This window comes from Ursus arctos, unplaced genomic scaffold (genome assembly GCF_023065955.2).
Source record: "Ursus arctos isolate Adak ecotype North America unplaced genomic scaffold, UrsArc2.0 scaffold_8, whole genome shotgun sequence".
Taxonomy (NCBI): Eukaryota; Metazoa; Chordata; class Mammalia; order Carnivora; family Ursidae; genus Ursus; species Ursus arctos.
This window is the reverse complement of record NW_026623100.1, coordinates 10,610,807-10,631,913: the sequence shown is the minus strand read 5'-3', so window position 1 is coordinate 10,631,913 and position 21,107 is coordinate 10,610,807. Positions and strand designations below refer to the sequence as shown.

At 41.7% G+C, this 21,107-nt stretch overlaps 1 protein-coding gene across 1 annotated transcript in view; it reads right to left on the bottom strand.

Moving 5' to 3' along the window:
* CRACDL (CRACD like) overlaps nucleotides 1-21,107 on the bottom strand; it is a 126,260-nt gene that overhangs the window by 37,799 nt on the left and 67,354 nt on the right. The window contains exons 2-3 of the mRNA XM_057309310.1: nucleotides 14,804-14,883; nucleotides 6,308-6,476 (exon numbers count right to left, since the gene is read on the bottom strand). Coding sequence (XP_057165293.1) covers nucleotides 6,308-6,476; nucleotides 14,804-14,873 — 239 coding nt within the window. The 5' untranslated portion in view covers nucleotides 14,874-14,883. The remainder of the gene's footprint in view (nucleotides 1-6,307; nucleotides 6,477-14,803; nucleotides 14,884-21,107) is intronic.

Genomic DNA, 21,107 nt, shown 5'->3' with positions numbered 1-21,107 from the left:
TGGTGGATGCCCAAGGAAGGTGAAATCGTTCCCTGGTAGCAAACATAACACTCCTTAGTGGGCTAGGGACCCTGTCTGCATAGCAGCTGAGGCCTGCCTGACGGAGGTATCCTTGCAAGGTGGTCCAAAACACACAGCCACAGGCTGGGTTTGAAATGAGAACTGCCAATCTGAAAAGCCGTGCCCTCTTTTCATTAGCTGCTATGAATGATCTGTGTAATCCAGCCTGTGTGCCTAGGCCCTGGAGTATAGGTGGTGGGCCCTTCTGCCATGCCCATCCTGGCCCCTGCCCCAGCCCCAAGCTCGAGACTCCAGTTAGGAACCGAACCCACAGGACATTCACAAAATGTCCTAAGAGGATGTGGGAGTTAGTTGTCAGATTTTCCTAGCAGCAGTGGCTGCCTGAACAATAGGTGGAAGGAGGTGATTGAGACCCGATGGTGAAGGAAGGAAAGCCCGCCCCCACAGGCACTGGGCATCTGGGCTCCACACTCCCCCACCCGCAGGCCGCCCCAGGCATCCTGTCCTCTGCAAGGCATTAGGAACTCTTAGGGGTGGTCCCGCTCCACTGCAGATCACGTTGTGTCGGTTAATGATGCTTGCCAGCTTCTTTCTAGCTCACAGTAGTGAGTCTGCAAGTGAGGAACCTATAGGCTCCCAGAAGGATGTGTCCTCACTCTTCTGGGAGGGCATGAAGCCAAGTGAAAGAACCCAGCAAGCCCTCCCTGCCAACGGCAGTGGCCGTTACAAAGATCACATGCACACCTGTCTTTCGCTCCTACAGTGGGCAGCCCATGGCCACGCCCTTTGAAAACCATAACCACTGCCCCAACAACGCCTCCACTCTGGGTGGAAGTAGGAGTTGAGACAGCATGAAAAGGCCTCTGCAAAGATACACTGGCAAAAACACAGAAGGTCACATGCTCAGGGCCATTCGCTACACCTACAGAAGGAAAAGCCCACCAACAACCCACATGGCCCTCAGTAGGTACCTGCATAAACCACGGAGACTCTGCAGGTGACCACGAGGGTAAGGCAGCACGAGACTGCACTGAGTGGAAAACGAGCAGAGTGCAGAACAATGTTTATGGTGTGTTCGCTCTAGGTGCGGAAGGGGCGTGTGAATACAGGTGAACATATGTGAAGAGGTGTGTTGTTTGCTTACATTTTAAAACATAAAACTAGAAGGATAAGCAACAAATGAATAAAAATAGTTTCTGTTGGGGGAAGGACAAAACGAGATTGGGAGACAGGGTGCCAAGGCACTTACTTATACATTTACAATTTTGTCTTTGAAACTATGTAAATATTTTATATAGTTAAAAGACAAAATCAAACAAAAAGGGAAATAAGAGAATCTCTAAAACTAGAAAACAAACAGAAACAAACGAGCCTAATTTTATATCATGCTGTTGGCATAACTGTACAGAGAAAAGAATGATTTCAAGTAGTTTTAACTCAACATTCAAGTGACTTTTTTTTTTTTTTCAGAGAGAGTGAGAGAGGAGAGAGTGGAAGATGGGGAGAGGGAGAGAGAGAATCTTAAGCAGGCTCCACATCCATCATGGAGCCCAACAAGGGGCTCAATCTCACAACCCCGAGATCATGACCTGAGCCGAAATCAAGAGTTAGATGCTTAACCAACTGAGCCATCCAGGTGCCCCCCAAATGACTTTTGACTCTACATTCATAATAGGATAAATTCCCAAGAACAAAAAAACCCCCCAAAGATATAAAATTACACTTGGTAGTCTTATTGGTAACAATACTGATTTTTAAAAATAGTACAGAACAATCTTTATAGAACGTAACCTCTATGTGGGAAAGCAGAGTAATGAAATTATTATAAGAATATTATATGAAGAAGAAAATGAATAATTTTGTTAATATCACTAGGAACCAAAATTCCTAGTATAAGAGAACAGTGAATTCAAATAAAGTAAAAATTTTGTCTTAAGTTTGAGAACTGGAAACATCAGTGAGTTATTTTTCTCTTAAAAAATAAAATGTATTTTCTAGTATCTAATCTACTGAAGATGTCTAGAAGCAATGACAGCCAACTAGCAATCATCACCCCTGGCAGCCAGACTGTGGTCTCTAAAAGCCATTTCATACCAAAAGGAACCGGGACCATATGAAGAGGTGACTGATTGTAGGTCTAGGACAGGAAATGTACAAAATAAAGCTGGATTTCTCATTGTACAAGAAAGCAAGGAAGGTTTCAAAGACAAATGGGGTCATGTCTAAAGAACCCAGGAGCTAATCTGAAGTGACTCCCAGTAGTGTAAGATGAGGCATTGTGAGCATAAAAATGAATAAAGACTGTCATGGGAATCAAATGGCAATGTCATGGTGAATCAAATATATAAAATCCATGCATTCACAATGATATATATATTAAAAAAAGAAAAATAAATAAAACTCATTGGTCCATATTGGCAGTTAGGGTACAAGCTAGGGTATCATATCATTACTCTGAAGGTAGACTGGTAAAAGGAGAAGCAGGCATTATTCTGCCTTTCCTGGACAACTCGCATGTTAGAGAAACCAAGGAGCTGATGAAGGAACAGTCTCCTTCATGTAAGAATTCCAGCTAACACATGCAGAATGAGTGATACAATTAGAGAAACTGCCATTTTGCAATAAAACAATGGATCTAGGCAATGATCATCAGCAGGTGTTGAAACCATTAGGTGAAGGTCTGTGGAGATATCACACTGAGAGAGACCCCCTGAACCCACCGCTCAGTCTTAGTGTCATGAGAGGTGGGACAACCAGATGGCATGTGCCTCATGATGTCATGTGACAGTAAGTATCCAGTACGATCTTGAACCTAAATCTAATTAAATATCTAGATCCATCTAATATTTTACAAGAGATTCAGAGACTATAAAAATGAGTTCAATCCTACCAAGAGAAAGCAAATCCAGAATGCGGGATATTTGGCAGAGACAATTACCCTGCTTCTCTGTCAGATCAATGACATGAAACAAAGTGGAGTGGGTGGGGAAGGGGAAGGAAAATCATTACAGATTAAGAGACTTAAAAAGCATAAAAACCCAGACACAATAAATGGGTGTCGGCCTTTTAAACCCACAGGGTCCCATGTAGTTTGCCAGGATTAATGTACTTTGGCAAATGGAACTCTTTTGCCCACGGTGATGGATGAGAAGTTGCTGTAGAATCTAGTAGGCACACAGACTCTCAAAGGGGCTAAAAAGTGCCTCTAAATTTTGTCCCTTATATAGTCAATTAATTTATAACAAAGATGCCAAGAATAAACAATGAGGAAAGGACAGTCTCCTCAATAAATGGTGCTGGAAAAACTGGATAGCCACGAGCAAAAGAATGACACTGAACCCAATATCTTACACCATAAAAAAATGAAAATGGACTAAAGACTTGCACACAAGACCCCAAACCATAAAACTCCTAAAAGAAAACATAGGTAGTAAGCGACCTTGACACTGGTCTTGGCAATAATTTCTTGAAAGCAAAGGCAACAAAAGCAAAAATAAAAAGTGAGACTATATCAAATTTAAAAGTTTCTGCAGCAAAGGAAATCATCAACAAAATGAAAAGACAACCTACAGAATGGGAGAAAATATTTGCAAATCATATATCTGACAAGGCGTTAATATCCAAAATATATAAAGGACTCAAAGAAACCAATAGCAAGAAAAAGAATCTGATTCAAAAATGGGCAGAGGAATTAAATAGACATTTTTCCAAAGAAGACATACAAATGTCTAACAGACACATGAAAAGATGCTCGACATCACCCATCATCAGGGAAACGCAAACCTCACACCTGTTAGAATGGCTATAATCAAAATGATAAGTGTTGGCGAGGATGTGGGGAAAAGCAGACTTCTCTGCACTGCTGGTGGGCAGGTAAGTTGGTGCAGTCACTGCAGAGAACAGCATGGAGGCTCCTTGAAAAGTTAAAAACAGAACTACCATAGGCTCTAGCAATTCTTTATTCATCCAAAGGAAATGAAAATAGAATCTTGAACAGATATCAGCATTCCTATATTCACTGCAGCATTATTCACAATAGCCAACATATGGACACGATCCAGGTGTCCATCAACAGATGAACGGATACGGAAGATGCAGTATGAATGGGTGTGTATCTAGCAGCGTATGTGGGTTATTACTCAGTCGTGAGAAAGTGGGACATCCTGTGGTTTGTGACAACACGGACGAGCCCCGAGGGTATTAAACTAAGCGAAACAAACAAGACAAGAAAGCTGAACTCACAGATAGGACCACATAGTTGATGGTTACTAGGGGCTGCAGGGTGGGGGAAATGGTACAAACTCCAGTTATAAGTAAGAAGTTAAGGAGATTGAGAGCACAGTCTGTATGGCACAGTCATTATAGTTAAGACTCCTGCATTATATACTTGGAAATTGTTAAGAGGCTAGATCTTACATATTCTCGCCTTAAAAAATAAATAGTAGTTAGGTGACGTGATGCGGGTGTTAGTGCTATGGTGGTAACCGTTTTTTAATATATATGTGTATTAAATCAACATGTTATATGACTTAAACTTCCACAATGTTATATATCAATTTTCTTCCAATAAAGTTGGGGAGGAAAAGATCTTGTCTCATTCTCTGTGCTGCTCTCTAAAAGCAACGTACTTCCTGGGCCTCATCAGAGACCACCTCTAAGCTTCCTAGCCTAGCATCTCTCCAGCAAATTTTTTTTTTAAGATTTCATTTATTTATTTATTTTGAGAGAGAGAGAGCAAGAGAGCGAGCATGGGGGGGTAAGGGCAGAGGCAGAAACAGACTCCCTGCTGAGCAAGGAGCCTGATGCAGGGCTCGACCCCAAGATCCTGGGATCACGACCTGAGCTGAAGGCAGCAGCTTCACCAACTGAGTCACCCAGGCGTCCCTTCAGCAAACTTTACCAGTAACTGAGGACCTGGCCCCTGCCAGGTGCTGGGAACATACAGATAAAAAGCAAACCATCCCCATTGTCCATGAGCTCCAGGGACAAAGAGAAGACACACAAGTGGACAGGTCATTTCTCACACACGTACAGACATGCACACCCTGCTCCCCCCTCTGCTGTGATCCTGTTCTCTGTATGGAAGGGCCACTGTGTGTTCTGGTTAAGAGACAGGGTTTGGGTGGGACTGGGTGTTATAATTTCCCTGGGGCTGGCCCAGTGAAGACATTTAATAATTAGCAATATTATCACGATGTCTTGTTCCCCCAGAATTTGGAGCACACTGCCTTAAAAAATGCGTGTACAGCCTGTCCTCCGAGCTCTTCACTAAGTGCCATGTGGGTCCTTCCTGCTCCCTGCCAGCACCAGGAAAGACAAAAACAAAAACAAAAACGCTGAAAGAAATCTTTCCGCTTCAGTCGTTTGGTGCCACCAAGTGGTCAACGTAATTTCTACTCCTCTAAAAACAGGCAAGGAGACTGGGAAGGAAAGAGGGGACGGGACAGCATCACCGGGATGCTAATGCTTGTGACCCCATCCCAGCGGGGTCTGTTCCCCAATCCCAAGGGCCATTATACCTTCTGTGGAGTTTTATTCTCTTACTAAAACAAGCTATGTTTGTTGCATGGCAACAAATCTGGTTTTGTCCCCCTCTTTTACTCACAGAAGTAACTTCTGGAATCATTGAAGCATGCGCACTGTAACTATATTTTGGTGAAATACAAGTTATAGAAATAAGGATTGCTTCACTAGATTTCTCCAAGTTTTCATACCTGTTGGTTCTGTTGTATCCAACAAGATTTTTGGATGATTTTTTCCAAGACTTAACCGCAAGAATCCTTCCCCCCCACCCCTCTCTGTCCTTCTAATGGGAAATTTATTAGATAACTCAAGGTTCAGGCTTAGAGAGATGTATTTTTCTGGTATAAGATCTATGTCCTCAAAAGAGTGCTGAGTCAAATAAAATCATGGTGTGTGTGCTGATCTTACAGTTTTCAGTTGCAGGGCAATGGGCAAGTTCTCTAAACTTTCTCTAAAGTTTGGTTTGCTCATTTGTAAGATGGTAGCACTGACCTCCTCCCCCACGGTGATCGTGGGCTTTTAATAAACACAGCACTTGGCACACAGCCAAGGTATCTGAGAATGTTTCCCCTCAACTTTCTCCATCCCTGTGTATGAAAAGACAGAAAATACAGCTTCTCTGTTAGAACCTCAAGTGGAATTCCCTAGGAGGGAAAGAGACTCAGAAATCCAGCCAGTTACCAGGACAATGAGACAGAGTTATTTGTGCCCCCACCTGCTTCTTGGGGGCACAGGAGCCTGAAGGACGTATGAGGCAACTTACTCGAGCTCATCCTCTGAGTCATAGCCCACTGGCCCCGACTCGATGGCGATCACCTCACTCTTCGCCTGACTTTGTTTCCAGGTGCTATTTCCTGTGGAAGACGTCGATTCCTTTCTCTTCTTTTTCCCAAAGAACTTCTTAAACGTCTTGAACTTGGACTTTTTCTTTCCTGTGCAGAAAGAACGCATGTGAGGACTTGCCGAGCACGTGTGAGGTATGCACCAGAAGGGCAGAGGGCAAGCTTGTGCACCAATTATTCACTCCTGGAAAGTCCTTTCTCCACACAGACGTACGTGAAGGACACAGAGGCCCGTTTGTGCACACCTGAAAAAATCGATCCCACGACCCTGTGATCATGACCTGAGGCGAAATCAAGAGTCGGATGCTTAACCGACTGAGCCACCCAGGTGTCTCCGTCACATGCTTCTTTTTTAAACTGCTGATTAATATTCCATTGTACAAATGGGAACAAGTTTTAATATCTAAAATATACATGGCCAAAAGCAAAAAGTTCTGGGAGGTAAAGGCCATGTGGTAACTCAAATTATTTTTCTAAATAATCCTCAACTGCTTCATTTCTCGTGAACGTGTGCACCAAGGACAATCAGAGGAGACCCAGGCTCGTGGTGCTCACTGGAACGCCAGACGCCAGGAGGAGCTAACAACTTTCGGTGGAAAAAAAACCCATCAAATGGTGGTGGCAGCACTGATTTCCCCTCTGCCATGCTTCCCAGATTGTTAGAATTCATGACACTTTGAAACATCTTGTGATCTCTTCTCTGATGCTTTCTTATTCTCACCCACAAATTCTATCATGTTCAGGATCCTGTGACGTCACATGAGCAGCTCCACGAACTTCATTCCTTTCCTTCTGAATATTTATGAGAATTAACAACAGAAGGATGTAACATCAGAGATCACCAGGATACTAACATATCCTGAACATTTGCTAAAACAATTTATTAGTTTTATAAGTAAACAATTTTGTGAGCTGACTTCCTTTAAAAAAAAAAGATTTTATTTGAGAGAGAGAGAGAGCAGAGGGGGAGAGAGAGAGAGAGAGAGAGAGACAGAGAGAGAGAGAGAGAGAGCATGAGCAGGGGGAGCAGCAGGCAGAGGAAGAGGGAGAAGCAGGTTCCCCGCTGAGCAGGGAGCCCAATCCCAGGACCCCAGGATCAGGACCTAAGCCGAATGCAGACACTTAACCGACTGATCCACCCGGGAGCCCCAAGCTGACTTCCTTTAAAACACACACACACACACACACACACACACACACACACACACACAGTATCTTTATATTTATATGAACGTCCCCTTGGGAGGTTTACATGATCTTGCCTTAATGTGGAGAATTACTTAGGATCACTCTAGCTGGGGGTCCCTATATTATCTTCCCTGCACAAAGGGAAATCTGTCCTATAGCTCAGTTCTCTTAGCTTCTAGTAGGAGTTTCCTTACTTAACAATCACAAAATGTTTGTGCTGTTAACTGATGGTTCTCAATGAGAGTTTACTATTTGGAAAGACTCAAGAATTTTCTGCATTTGCCGGGACACCATGTGGCCTCTGCCTAGCTGACACACAGGTGTGCATCCCTGACGGTCTGAGGCCTTACCACTGTCTGCAGTCAGAGAGGCTGTTTCTGAGTTAGCGGCTATGAAGACCCAGAGGGTAACCACTGAACACTCCTCTATCTGAACCACGAGAGCCTGGTCAGCCAGCCACTGGGCCTGCATGTGAGATCTGCTCACCCGCTAGGCTGTTAAATTCAATTTCTTTAATGGTCACAGGAACTATTTGGATTTTCTACTTCTCAAATCTGTTCTATGAAGTTATGTTTTCCCAGGAATTTGCCTATTTTTCCAAATTTTCAAATTTATTGGCATATCGTTATTAATAATATCCTTGTATTGTTTTAGCATCCACACCCCCCTGTAATAAAGCCCCCTTCCTCAGCTCTGATATTATTTGTGCCTCCTCATTTTCCCTTGATCAGGATTAATTTGATCTCTGATCAATTTTATCTGCCTTTAAAAAAAAGTTGGCTTTGTTAATTCTCTCTGTTGAATGCTTATTTTTTGGTTGTATTAATTTTTGTTCCTATCGCTATTCTTTTCTTCCTCCTACTTTCTTCAGGTTTACTGTGCTATCTTTTTAAACTTTTCTAGATGAATACTTAGCTAATTAATTTTTAGGCTTTTTTTTGTTTTTACAGTGTACACATTTAAGGCAATACATTTCCCCCTAAATCTCTTTTAGCTGCATTCACAGTTTGATACACTTTTATTGTTTGGTTGAAATATTTTCTCATTTCCATTATAATACCTTCTTAGACCTAGAGGTCATTGAGATAAGTAGATCTTAATTTCCAAGCACTTGGGGATTTTCTTTGTATCTTTTTGTTACTGATTTCCAGGTTAAGTCAGAGAGTACACTCTGGGTGATCTGAAACAATTCAAATGTGTTGAGATTTGCTTAACGGCTTACCATAAATTTGTTCATGTGCCCAGTGTACTTGACAAAAGCGTATGTTTGCCAGTGTTCTATACACGTCCATTAGGACAAGGCCTGTTTCTTTTTAGTTGTGTCAGTGGTCAGCTTACGCTCCTTTGAAGGTAATCTTTTTTTCTCAGACTGATTTTTCATTTCGTCTTTGATTTTCTAGATTTTCTTTTTTTTTTTTTTTAAAGATTTTATTTATTTATGTGACAGAGAGACAGCCAGCGAGAGAGGGAACACAGCAGGGGGAGTGGGAGAGGAAGAAGCAGGCTCATAGCAGAGGAGCCTGATGTGGGACTCGATCCCGGTACGCCGGGATCACGCCCTGAGCCGAAGGCAGACGCTTTAACGACTGCGCTACCCAGGCGCCCCTGATTTTCTAGATTTTCACTGTATATGGATTTCCTTTTATTTATCCTTCTTGGGGTCCATTTGATTTCTTAAATCTGTGGATTGGGTCATCTTTTCTTAAATGCATTCCAGGAAATTTCCTGCTGCTCTCTCCTCCCTTGAGACTGCGCTCATGTGTATGTCCCGCCCTCTCACTTATCTCCACGCCTCTTCTCTTCTGTACCTCCCATCATTTTACCACTCGAAGCTACATTCTCTATACTTTCTTGTGACTGATCTAGCCTGAGCGGATAGAATCTGTTAAACTCATCCACTGAATTTCTAATTGTAGCAGTTTTACTTATTTCTAAAAAACCCATTTGATGGTTTTCAAATCTGGTATATCATTTTTAAAAAAGTTATTTTAGAAATTACATAGTAAATTGGAGCGCCTGGGTGGCTCAGTCGGTTGAGTATCCCATTCTTGATTTCCGCTCAGGTCATGTTCTCAGCGTCTTGAACTCGAGCCCCATGTTGGGCAACATGCTGGGTGTGGAGCCTGCCTGGGATTCTTTCTCTCACTCTCCCTCTTTCTGTCTGTATCTCTCTAGAAAAAAATTACATAGTAAAATTTGCTTTTTTTGTACAGACAGACCTACATCATCACCTCAAGATACAGAACTATACCACTACCCTTCATGCTGCCCTTCTGTAGCCAAACCCGTCCTGTCTTTAACCCCTAGAAACCACTGATATCTTCTCTGTTCCTACAGTTGTACCTTTTCCAGAATGTCATAGAGATGGATTCATACAGTATGCGTCCTTTAATTCTGGTTTCTTTCACTCAGCACAATGCATTAGAGACTCATCCGTGTTGTTACATCCATCAGTAATTTGTTCCTTATTACTGCTGAGTACAATTCCATTGTAGGGATATACCACTTTATTTAAACATTGAGCAAAGTGAAGGACATTTGGATTTGTTTCAGTTTTTGGCAATTATGAATAAAGTTGTTATAGGTTTCCTTTTTTTTTTTTTTTTAAGAGAGAGAAAGTGTGAGTAGTGGGATGGGGAGAGGGGAAGAGGGAGAGAGAGAATCTCAAGCAGACTCCACACTGAGTGCCAAGCCAGACATTGGGCTCCTTCTCACCACGCTGAGATCATGACCTGAGCTGAAATCAAGACTAGGAGGCTTAACCCACTGAGCCACCCAGGTGCCCCTTGCTAAAGGTTTCTGTGTAAACATAAGTTTTCACTTCTCTTAGGTAAATACCTAGGAGCAGGACTACTGGGTCATGGACTAAGGGTATGTTTCATTTAACAAGAAACTGCTGAAATATTTTTGAAAGTGGCTGTAACATTCTGCATTCCCAACAGCAATATGAGGATTCCAATTGCCCTGCATCCTCCCAGCACCTGCTATTGTCGGGTGTGGTGTTGTTCCTGTTTTTGCCATTTTAACAGGTGTACAGTAGTACCTCATTGTAGTTTTAACTTGCATTAACTAATGTTGAGCACTTTTTCATGAGCTGATTTGCCACCTGTATATCTTCTGAGATAAAGCATCTTTTAAAACCTTTGCCTGTTTTTTAATTTGGGTTGTCTGTTTTCCTATTGTTGAATTTTGAGAGTTCTAAATACAAGCCCCTTGTCAAGGGTGCTTTACAAATATTGCCTCCCAGGCTGTGACTTGTCTTTTTATTTTCTTAACAGGGTCTTCCACAGAGAAAAAGCTTTAAATTTTAATGAAGTCCAATTTAGGGCCTGAGGGGTCCTATCTAAGAAGGTCCTATCTATGCAATTCTAGGTCATAAAAATGTTGTTTTCTTTGAAAGGTTTCATAGTGTTACATTTATGCCTATGATATATTTCAAGCTAATTTTTGTATCATCCGTGACGTATAGGTCAAAGTTCTTTTTTTCCCATAGAGATGTTCAATTTGTTCTAGCACCATTTGTTGAAAAGACAACCCCCTCTCCATTGAATCACTGTTCCATCTTTGTCGAAGACCAGTTGGCCATATTTGTATGTATGGGTCTACTTTTGGCCTCAGTTCTCTCTCTACACATCCATCCTTTTGTCAGTACCGCACTTGGCTTCATAACTGAAGCTTTACAGTAAGTCTTGAACTCAGGTAATAGGAGTCCTCCAATTTTGTTCTTTGTCAAAATTGTTTTCACTATTCTAGTTCTCTTGCTTTTTCACGTAAATTTTGGGATCAGCTTGTCAATGCTGGAAAACTACCCTGCTGGGATTTTGATTGTTTCATCTTTATTCCTCCTCCTCCTTCCCATCCCTGCCAGGTTATTTCAAAACAAATCCTTTCAGATACTATTATCACTTCATCTGTATGGATTTGGCTTCTTCCTAAATAAAAAAATCTTTGACTCGTCATGGAAATCAAATAAATGATCACTGGTCAATATTCTTGCTGTAGAGTACTGAACTGTGTCCAGCTTTCCTCAGCATACGTATAAACAGCATACTCTACCCCACACGTACTAACACACCGTTCTGCAGCTCAGTTTGGGGAGAAGTGACATTGTAGCAACACTGAGTCTTCCAATCTGTAAATGTGGTTTGAGTCCATTCAGGCTTCTATATAAAGTATCACGGACTGGGTGGCTTATGAGTAACAGAAATTCATTCCTCACGGCTCTGGAGGCAAGAAGCTTGAGATCAGGGAACCAGCATGCTGGGGTTCTGTTGGGGGCCCTCTTACAGGTTGCTGTTTGCAACTTCTTGCTGTGTCCTGACATGGCAGAAAGAAAGCAGGAAGCTCTCTGGTCTCTTCTGATAAGGTCACTAATTCCATTCAGGAGTGCTCCACCCTCGTGACCTAATTATCTCTCAAAGGTCCCCACTTCCTAATATCACATGGCGGGGTTAGGACTTTAACATATGAGCTTTGGGAGGAAATAAGATATTCGGTCTATAACACATAATATATCACTTCATGTATTTAGGTCTTTGTTGGTCTTTGTTGCTTTCTTTAAGCAACTCTTTTTTTTTTTTTTTGCATTTTTCAGTATATAGATCCTGCATGTATTTTGTTAGATATATACCAAATTATTTTATTTTTGCTATTGTAAATGGTATGTTTAAAAATTTAAATTTTCAATTGTTTATTGCTAGTTATACAGAAATACAATCGATATTTATATTTTGACCTTATATCTAACAGTCTTGCTAAACTTAAGAGAGAGACCTAAGTAATTTTTTGATATTTTGTATAATCATGACATCTGCAAATATAGTTTTATTTCTTCCTTTCATCTGTGTCCCTTTTATATCTCTCTCTTGGCTTTGAGCACTGGTTGGGTGCTACGATACCTTTTATAGTTCCTGGTTCCTTCCAAATACTTTAATACTTTCTTTAATTATCATCAAACATACTGTGCACAATTGTGTTATAGCATATAATTGATAGTTCTGATAGTTGATGGCTTTGTGTGTCTGTTTCTCTTGCTTCTGCTGTATATCAGTTTGCTAGGGCTGCTGCACCAAGTACCACAGACCGAGCAGCGCACACAACAGAGTTGTGTTGTCTCTCAGCCCGGAGGCTAAGAAGCCTGAGATCAAGGTGTTGTTGGCATGGTTAACTTCCTTCAAAGGGTTGTGAAACGGAAATCTATTCCATTTCCTCTAACTTCTGGTGGTTTGCTGGCAACTGTTGGCGTTCCTTGGCTTGTAGATGCCATCACCCTGATCTGACTTCCTCTTGATATGGTGTTCTCCCTGTGTGTGTGTCTATGTCCATATTTCCCCTTTTTATAAGGGCATCAGTCATGGTAGATTAGGGGCCCACCATACTCCAGTGGTACCTCTTAACTAATTACATCTTCAATGACCCAATTTCCAAATAAGGTCATATTCTGAGGCATTGGGGGTTAGGATTTCAAAATAAGACTTCTGGGGAGACATAACTAAACCCATAACATGTTGGTCTCATTACAGTTTTGATTTGCATTTCCCTGATAATAAGTCATGTTTAGCATCTCTTGATGTGTCTGTTGGCCATCTAAATGTCTTCTTTGAACAGAAGTTAAAAATTAGATATCAGAAATATCTGTTCATGTCTTCTGCCCATTTTTAACTGGATTATTTGTTTTTTGGGTAATGAGTTATATCAGTTCTTTATATATTTTGGATACTAACCCCTTATTGGATATGTCATTTGCAAATATCTTCTCCCATTCAGTAGGCTGTCTTTTAGTTTTGTTGATTGTTTCCTTCACGGTGCAGAAGCTTTTTATTTTGATGTAGTCCCAATAGTTCATTTTTGCTTTTATTTCCCTTGCCTCAGGAGACATATCTACAAAAATGTTGCTATGGCTGATGTCAGAGAGATTACTGCCTGTGCTATGTTCCAGGACTTTTATGATTTCAGGTCTCACATTTTATTCATTTTGAATTTATTTTTGTATATGGTAAAAGAAAGTGGTCCAGTTTCATTCTTCTGCATGTGGCTGTCCACTTTTTCCAACACCATTTGTTGAAGTTTATCTAGAATTTTAAATTTTAGGGAAGTGGTCGATGTGAATAATTTAGTTCACTATTCGGAAAAAAAGAATACATAGTTTCACTTTTTCTTTTTAAAATCTGATTCTTCATGGTAACCTCTATAAATATCCAAAACTAGTGTTTATGGAGGCTGTTTCAGACTAAAGAAATACGTCTTCAAAGAGTACTTTCCTGTTTAAATAATTCAATATCCTATAGTATGACAAATTTTGAAATTCCATTTTCTCTCAGGTTTAATTTTTAAAACCTCACCTTGTATTTAGGCTTATTTGCTGTCTATCAAAATGTGACAGAGGAAAAGTAGTTCTACTATGGGATAATAAGGAAAATCTATGTATAATATCTGAAATAGAATCTTTAATGAAATTAGCATCTGAAGCTAAGGGTTAACATCTAGGATTTGATACTATTGGAAGTTGTTCCTCCCAAACTATATCAAAGAAAATCATTACCAGCATTTTAACTTTAAACAAGACACTGATGGAGACCTTTGTTACTGAAATAAGGAGAGTATAAATGGTTAATCTAGGAAAAAGGTACATTATCCGGGGATCAGTGTTTTTAATGCCAATTTTACAACTTTATCAAGACACAAATAGCAATCGATGGATAACAGAGAACCAATCACATAATCGGGTAACTCTTAGAACATGTAATGAGATGATGAGTCATGGGCCTGGCATTTAGCTCAGTGAGGGGTATAATAAAGGTCTCTGAAGGAGAATAAATGCCATAAAAGAGAGAGATCAAAGGCTCTGTCTTGAAAATATTTCTTCTTCTGCATGGTCAGGCCATCTCATACTTCTTCCAACCTCCTACTCATCCTCTAGACGTTCTTAGGTGACAAATGACTCCACTGCTTTTAAGTCAACCAAACAGGGGAGCAGATTTACCTCCAGGAATGAGTAAAACGGCTTTAAAACCCCTGTGTTTGACAGCAAAGCAAAGGGGCGTTGCCTTAAGTAACCTGGATGTGCTCTCTCGTCATAGTATGAAGGGAATGGGGGTATTTGAATACACTGTGAACTGAACCCCCACCCTCCACACACACAACCTCAAAGGCTTGGCTACATCAGCCCCTCTCCCTGACCCGCAACCAGACATGGGCTCTTCCCAGAGCAGGGAAAGTGAGGGCCTTACCTGTGCTGTCCTCCCCAAGGCCTTCTGCAGCTTCCCGCAGCTTAATGTCCATCACCCTTGTGGAAATCATGTCCAGCTCACTAAAATCAGATGGGAATTCATGTTAAAAGGGACGTGCTTAATGGAAGGTAGCAATGAGTGAAATGGTTTTGCTTACTGCTTTTTTGCCCATGACTTCACCTGCACACACCCTGCCAAAGACAGATTCCAGGGCAGAGTACAGGGCAGCACAGTACAAACACATGTCCACAACTCAAGATTAGTAGCCACATAGGCGTTTATCTAATCACCGACCAGAGCAATTTCATGGAAATCAACTAACTAGAACAAACGCTACACTAATTTACACAACGCAGATATGTTTCCTTTCTTTCAAAAAAGTTTTTTTCAGAAATTATGTTTTTCTCATGGGTGAAATCAAGGGGATTGAGAGTACACTTATCATGAGGAGCGCTGAGCAGTGTATAGAAATGCTGAATCACTACATTGCGCACCTGAAACTGATGTAGTGTATGTTAGTTATGCCTTGAGAAAAAAAAAAAAAAAAGGAAATTGTGTTTTTCTCTCGTTCACTGTAGAAAGTTTAGAAGACACAGAGAATGAAAATCACTCCAAATCCCACCTTAACCAAGGGTTACCACAGTTAATGTTTTGACTTCCTTCCACTATTTTTGTCCATGCAGACATCGTGTGTACATGCCTCCATCTTATGAGGAAGACGGACTTCTTGATTTTCTTACTTACATCACATCATTAAAATTCTTCATAAGTGTTACTGTAATGGCTACGTAATATTTTGATATATAGCTGCAACATCATTAAAGTATACTGAGCTCCTTGTTTGAACTTTTTATTATGAAAAATCTCAAACAGATACAAAAATACAGAGAACATATAATGAACTTAACATATTGTCACTCTTGTTTCATTTTTACACCTTCTCCCCCTCCCACTCCCACAAGGTTTTTTCAAAGCAAACCATCCCAGATATTATTATCATTTCATCCATACAGTCCCAGGTTTTTTTTCCTAAATTAAAAAGCCCTGACTCTTTGTGGAAATCAAATTCAAGCTGTGTTCCTGCCTTCCAGAGTTGACTTTAAAACAGTGTCTTCTACTGCATACATACTGACTCACCATTTCTATGGAAAGCTATTTATTACTGACAGCTACTATGAAACCTCAGACTTTACAAGGGGCTCAAATATCCAATTAGCCAACTAACGTTTACTACTCGTACACAGCACATAATGGGAAATAATGGGAGAAATGCAAAGAAAATATTTAACAGAGGAAAGGGGTTGTTGGTCTTTTTGCCAGAGTTGGGTCTAACATTTAGGTCTTTAATATTAACGTCAAAATGTCCATCTTCCAATTAGTCAATTCCTGAAAAGGTGAACAAAGCTTTACTGGTTTTGCTTCTCAATTTGCACATGATTTGGCTTCATAAAAATACCTGCTCAACAGAACGAAGGGGAAAAAAACCCACGTGATCATCTCAACTGATGTGGAAAAAAATATCTGACAAAATTCAAAACCCTAACCTGATAAAAACACTAAAGGAAACTAGGAATAGAAGGAAACACAACATGATAAAGGCCACATATGACAAACCCAGAGAAAGCATCCTCAACAGTGAAAAAGTGAAAGCTTTTCCTCTAAGATCAGGAGCAAGACAAGGGTGCCTGATCTCACCACTTCTATTTAACAGAGTATTAGAAGTCCTAGCCAGAGAAATTAGGCAAGAAAAAGAAATAGGAGGCACCCAGGTTGAAAAGGAAGAAGTAAAGTTATCTCTGTTTGCAGAGGACATGATCTTCTACGTAGAAAACCCTGAAGATCCCACAAAGAACTGTTAGAACAAATAAATGAATCCAGCAAAGTTTCAGGACATGAAATGAACACATGAAAATCAGTTGGTTCTATACACAGACGATGAACAATCTGAAAAGGAAATTAAGAAAAGTGCTTCTATTTGTAATAGCATCAAAAAGAATAAAATACTCAGAAATAAATTTTACCAAGGAGATGAAAGACTTGTACACTGAAAACTATAAAATGTTGCTGAAAGAAATTAAAGAAGATACCAAAAAAAGGAAAAATATCTCATGCTCACAGACTTAAAGACTTATTGTTATGATTTCCCCCAAAGCACTGTACAGATTCAATGCAATCTCTATCAAACTCCCTGATCCCACAGTGTCCTGCTGTTCTATGAAACTGTGGTGGGGGCAGGGGGAAGTAGTACCAGGGCATTTATATGGAAATAAAGAGGGAGCAAAGAAGGAAAAGCGGGAAGATGCAAGAAGCAAGGAGAGTCAAAATAGTAAGGACTGGTTAAGAGTGACCAACTATGGGGTGCCTGGGTGGCTCAGTCATTAAGTGTCTGCCTTCGGCTCAGGTCATGATCCCAGGGTCCTGGGATCAAGCCCCGCATTGGGCTCCCTGCTCAGTGGGAAGTCTGCTTCTCCCTCTCCCACTCCCCCTGCTTGTGTTCCCTCTCTCGTTGTGTCTCTGTCAAATAAATAAAATCTTTAAGGAAAAAAAAATAAAAGAGCGACCAACTATTACCCTGGGTACCAACTTTAAGGCTGCCACTGAACTAGAAAGTCCAAGTGCAAGAGCTTTCTACTGCTTAAATTTGGAGTTAACCACAACAATTGCAATGAACTCTCAAGTTTATAGTGTATCATCTGAGTTACCTCATTTAATCCCAAGGAATCTTTAGTATTCACATTTTGGGACTAAGAACATATAGTAAGTAAGTATATTAACTGGATCAAAGTAGCAAAGCAGAGACACCAACCTGTGTATTCATATTGACTGTATATCTAGCAAGGACAGGCACTTTTGCAGCCTGGGACCCAGTGAGGGATGCGACTGACATGTTCCCTGCCTCTTGCAGGTGCTGACCCAGTGAAGGGGAGAGTCCTGAGCTGTCCTCAGAGGGGCTTCATGGAGGCCATGCATCTCCCACTGAACTGACTCTGCCTGTCAAGCAGCCCCTGTGCAGAAACATGCCTGAGCCCAGAGGCCAAAGAGGCCCCAGGAGACCATCCACTGGGTTTGCCAGAGCATCTTAGTTTAGGGAGAAAGGGCATGAGGCTGTCATTATATATCTATTATCACTCTTGAGAAGGCATGATTGTGCAGGTCTATGGAGAGAGTGTGTGCACAAGCTCCATGGGTTGGGGTACAGAAGGGTGCTGCATCCCACTGAGTGCAGAGCAGATCCAGATGCTCACCCCTGCTTCTGCCTGGTGTGAGTGACGGGGCTGTGATGAAGTCATCTAGGGCAGCGGGTTCAGGAGCAGGTGGGAGGGGGGAGGCCCAAGAGAATGGCCCAGTCCTCACCATGCTGTAAGGTGCGCCCTGGTGGGGCCAGATGCAGAAAGCACCGCCAGATGCCAAGGCTGCTAATGGAGTCACACATGGAGCCAAAAGTCACCCCGCGGATGAAGGGATCACAAGGGAATCAGGCTCACCTTACACGGGCAGTTGTAAAATCTGCTCATATTTTCTGTCCCGAACATCTTCATACCAGTAAGAGTGCAATATGGTGCAGAGGAAAAGGGCAAAGCCTGGGACAATGGGCAGTCCTGGGGCTGAAGCCTCACCCCACCACACACCAGGGCTGAGCCTCAGTTTCCTCATATACAAAATGGGGATAATAATACTTTAATTAAATGGACTGGGAGCACAGCACACACAAGCACTTGCTGAGAACAGCTGTCAGTGTCCACAGCCCGTTCCTCACCGCGTGCTAATGTGTGTCTCTGCATAAACAGAAACAAGAGCACACACAACCAGCACCTCCTGGGGGCAGGCGAGTTGAGTCTATCTCACGAAGACAGTCTCCTTGTAAAAGTGGCTCACTTTAGAGCCAACATTACCAGTCAAAGATCAAGACATCTGGATTCCCAGAGGACGCCTGTGCTTCCCAATGCCCTGCAGCCTGAAGGGCCCTGTCCAGCAAGGTGAATCAAACCACTGCCAGGTCACTGGTAAGAACACACTCCAGGCCACAGAGGAATGTCTGCCCTCTGAGGCTGGAGTGCGCACATGGAGGACCACCCTCTTCACTCAGACACCCCAGGGGCTAATATTCCACAGCTGTTACCGTGGAATGTCTTCTCTACTGGGCCCAAGGACCTGCCCTTCTAAACACATGTTCCCCCACTCCCAGCAAAATTCAAGGACAAGCCAGAAGAAAGAAAACCATAATGATAAAGGCAATGTGGCAAACACCCTATAACTCCCAGCACCCCTTTAGCTTGAACTCAAAAGTTCACATCAGGCCACCCCAATGCCCCCTCCACCAGCTTTCTGCCCTCCAGCACCACCCCCAATCCCTGTTGTTCTGACAGCTCAAGTCCAAGGAAGAGAAAACTTATTCTTCAAATCTAGACCAGAGGGGCCTCTTCGTGGATTCTCCCTGACTTAAAAGGGGACTGAACCTCCAGCCCCTTCTGTAGTTCACAGCACTCATCAGTGTGATCTGGGCACCTACAGAATCCAAGGGAGTCCTGTGTCTAATGAAGGCTTCCTGGGGCGGCTGCCCCACTCCCTCTCTCTGAACCCTAACTGTAACCACAGGCTTCTTCCTAGCTTATGGCAGAATTTCATCATTAGTTGCAGCTTATATTGAAAAATTAGACAAAACTTCATTCACATGAAGAATGAGAACAGATCTTTATATAGTATTTTAAAGGTTCTAATCCATACCTGCACAAGGCAAAGAAAAATATCTGTAACCTGATTGCATAACCTGAGCACATAATTACGTACGAAAACCTTAGTGTTCATCCCTACAGACCTGCCAATTCCACAACACCCTCCAAGGCCATGTTCAGATCCCTGTGGTATTCTTTCTCAGCCCTTGTACCTTTTTTCACAATGCCCACCAATGCTGTCAAAAGACTTGTTTATAAGATGACTGCCTAACATTCCCCTCCTTTCCAAGACAGCGAGCTTGGTAGGGTGAGCTCTGCACCAGTTACGTCCCTTGCTCTCCTACCAGCACCTGGGACAGTGCCTGGAGCAAGGAACTGAACACAACACAGGAACAAGACAGCTGACAAAATGAGAGAGGCTTCTACAGATGACTGATAGAGGTACCAAGAGAATTAGAAGCGGTAAATCATCCAGTTTCAGAAACGGGTCTACTTTTACAATCTGCTTTAAGACTGGGGAAATCCTCCAGGAAACTGATACCTGACTTTGTAAAAAGTAAATAATCCTTATCATGACCCTTCTCAATGGAAATTGAAGGAGAACTGAAGGAAACTATATTTTCTTTACAAAGTAACATGACTTTGAAAAGATTAAAAACAGAGGTAAATTTGGCCCAAGTGATGGTATTTCAGTGAGGCCAAATCTCTGTGTGCTTCTCCTATGCTTTTTCCAGTGCCTGTGGCTATTTGGTACCGTCACCAGTCCTGGAGAAAGCTGACTGTACCTTTGCCTGTGTGGCTACATCTGAGATTCCTAGGGTGAGTGATGACAATTACAACTAAGTAACTTTTAAGAAAGTTAAAAGCTGATGATCACAGATCCACAAATGCAGTTTATGCTGTTTAAAAGCAAATCAAGGGCACCTGGGTGGATCAGTTGGTTAAGCGTCTACCTTCAGCTCAGGTCATGGTCTTGGGGTCCTGGGATCAAGTCCCACGTTGGGCTTTCTGATCAGTGGGGCGTCTGCTTCTCCCTCTCACTCTTCCTCTGTGCTCTCCCTCTCAAATAAAGAAATAAAATCTTTAAAAAGATAAAACCAAACCAAAGTGAATCTGAATACCAATGTTCATATGCCAAATCATCTGAAAATCCTAGAACCATTCCAAAAAGACTGCAGTCTTTTGCTTTTTAATGTCCTGCAAATGGGAGAACACACAGAGAGAATTCAGAGTCTTGGAGCTAGTGTTTCTTCCTGGATGCATGCAAAAACTGACAAATATAAAATTCAACAACAGCTGAAGATGTCAATATCCTACTCTCAAAAACTGATAGAGCTAAGCAGAATATCAATAAGGATATAAAAGATTTGAAGAACAACACTAACCAACTAGACCTAATAGAAATCTATAGAACACTCCACCCAACAGAATGAACGGTCTTATCAAGTGCACATGAGAGATTCTACAGGATAGACCACAACTAGGCTGCGAAACAAGCCCAGATAGATTTAAAAGGCTTGAAATTACAGAAAGTATGTTTTCTGACAACCAGGGAATGAAATTAGAAATAAATAAGAGAAGGAGATTTGGGAAAGTCACAAATATGTGGAAATTAAATAATACGCTCCCAA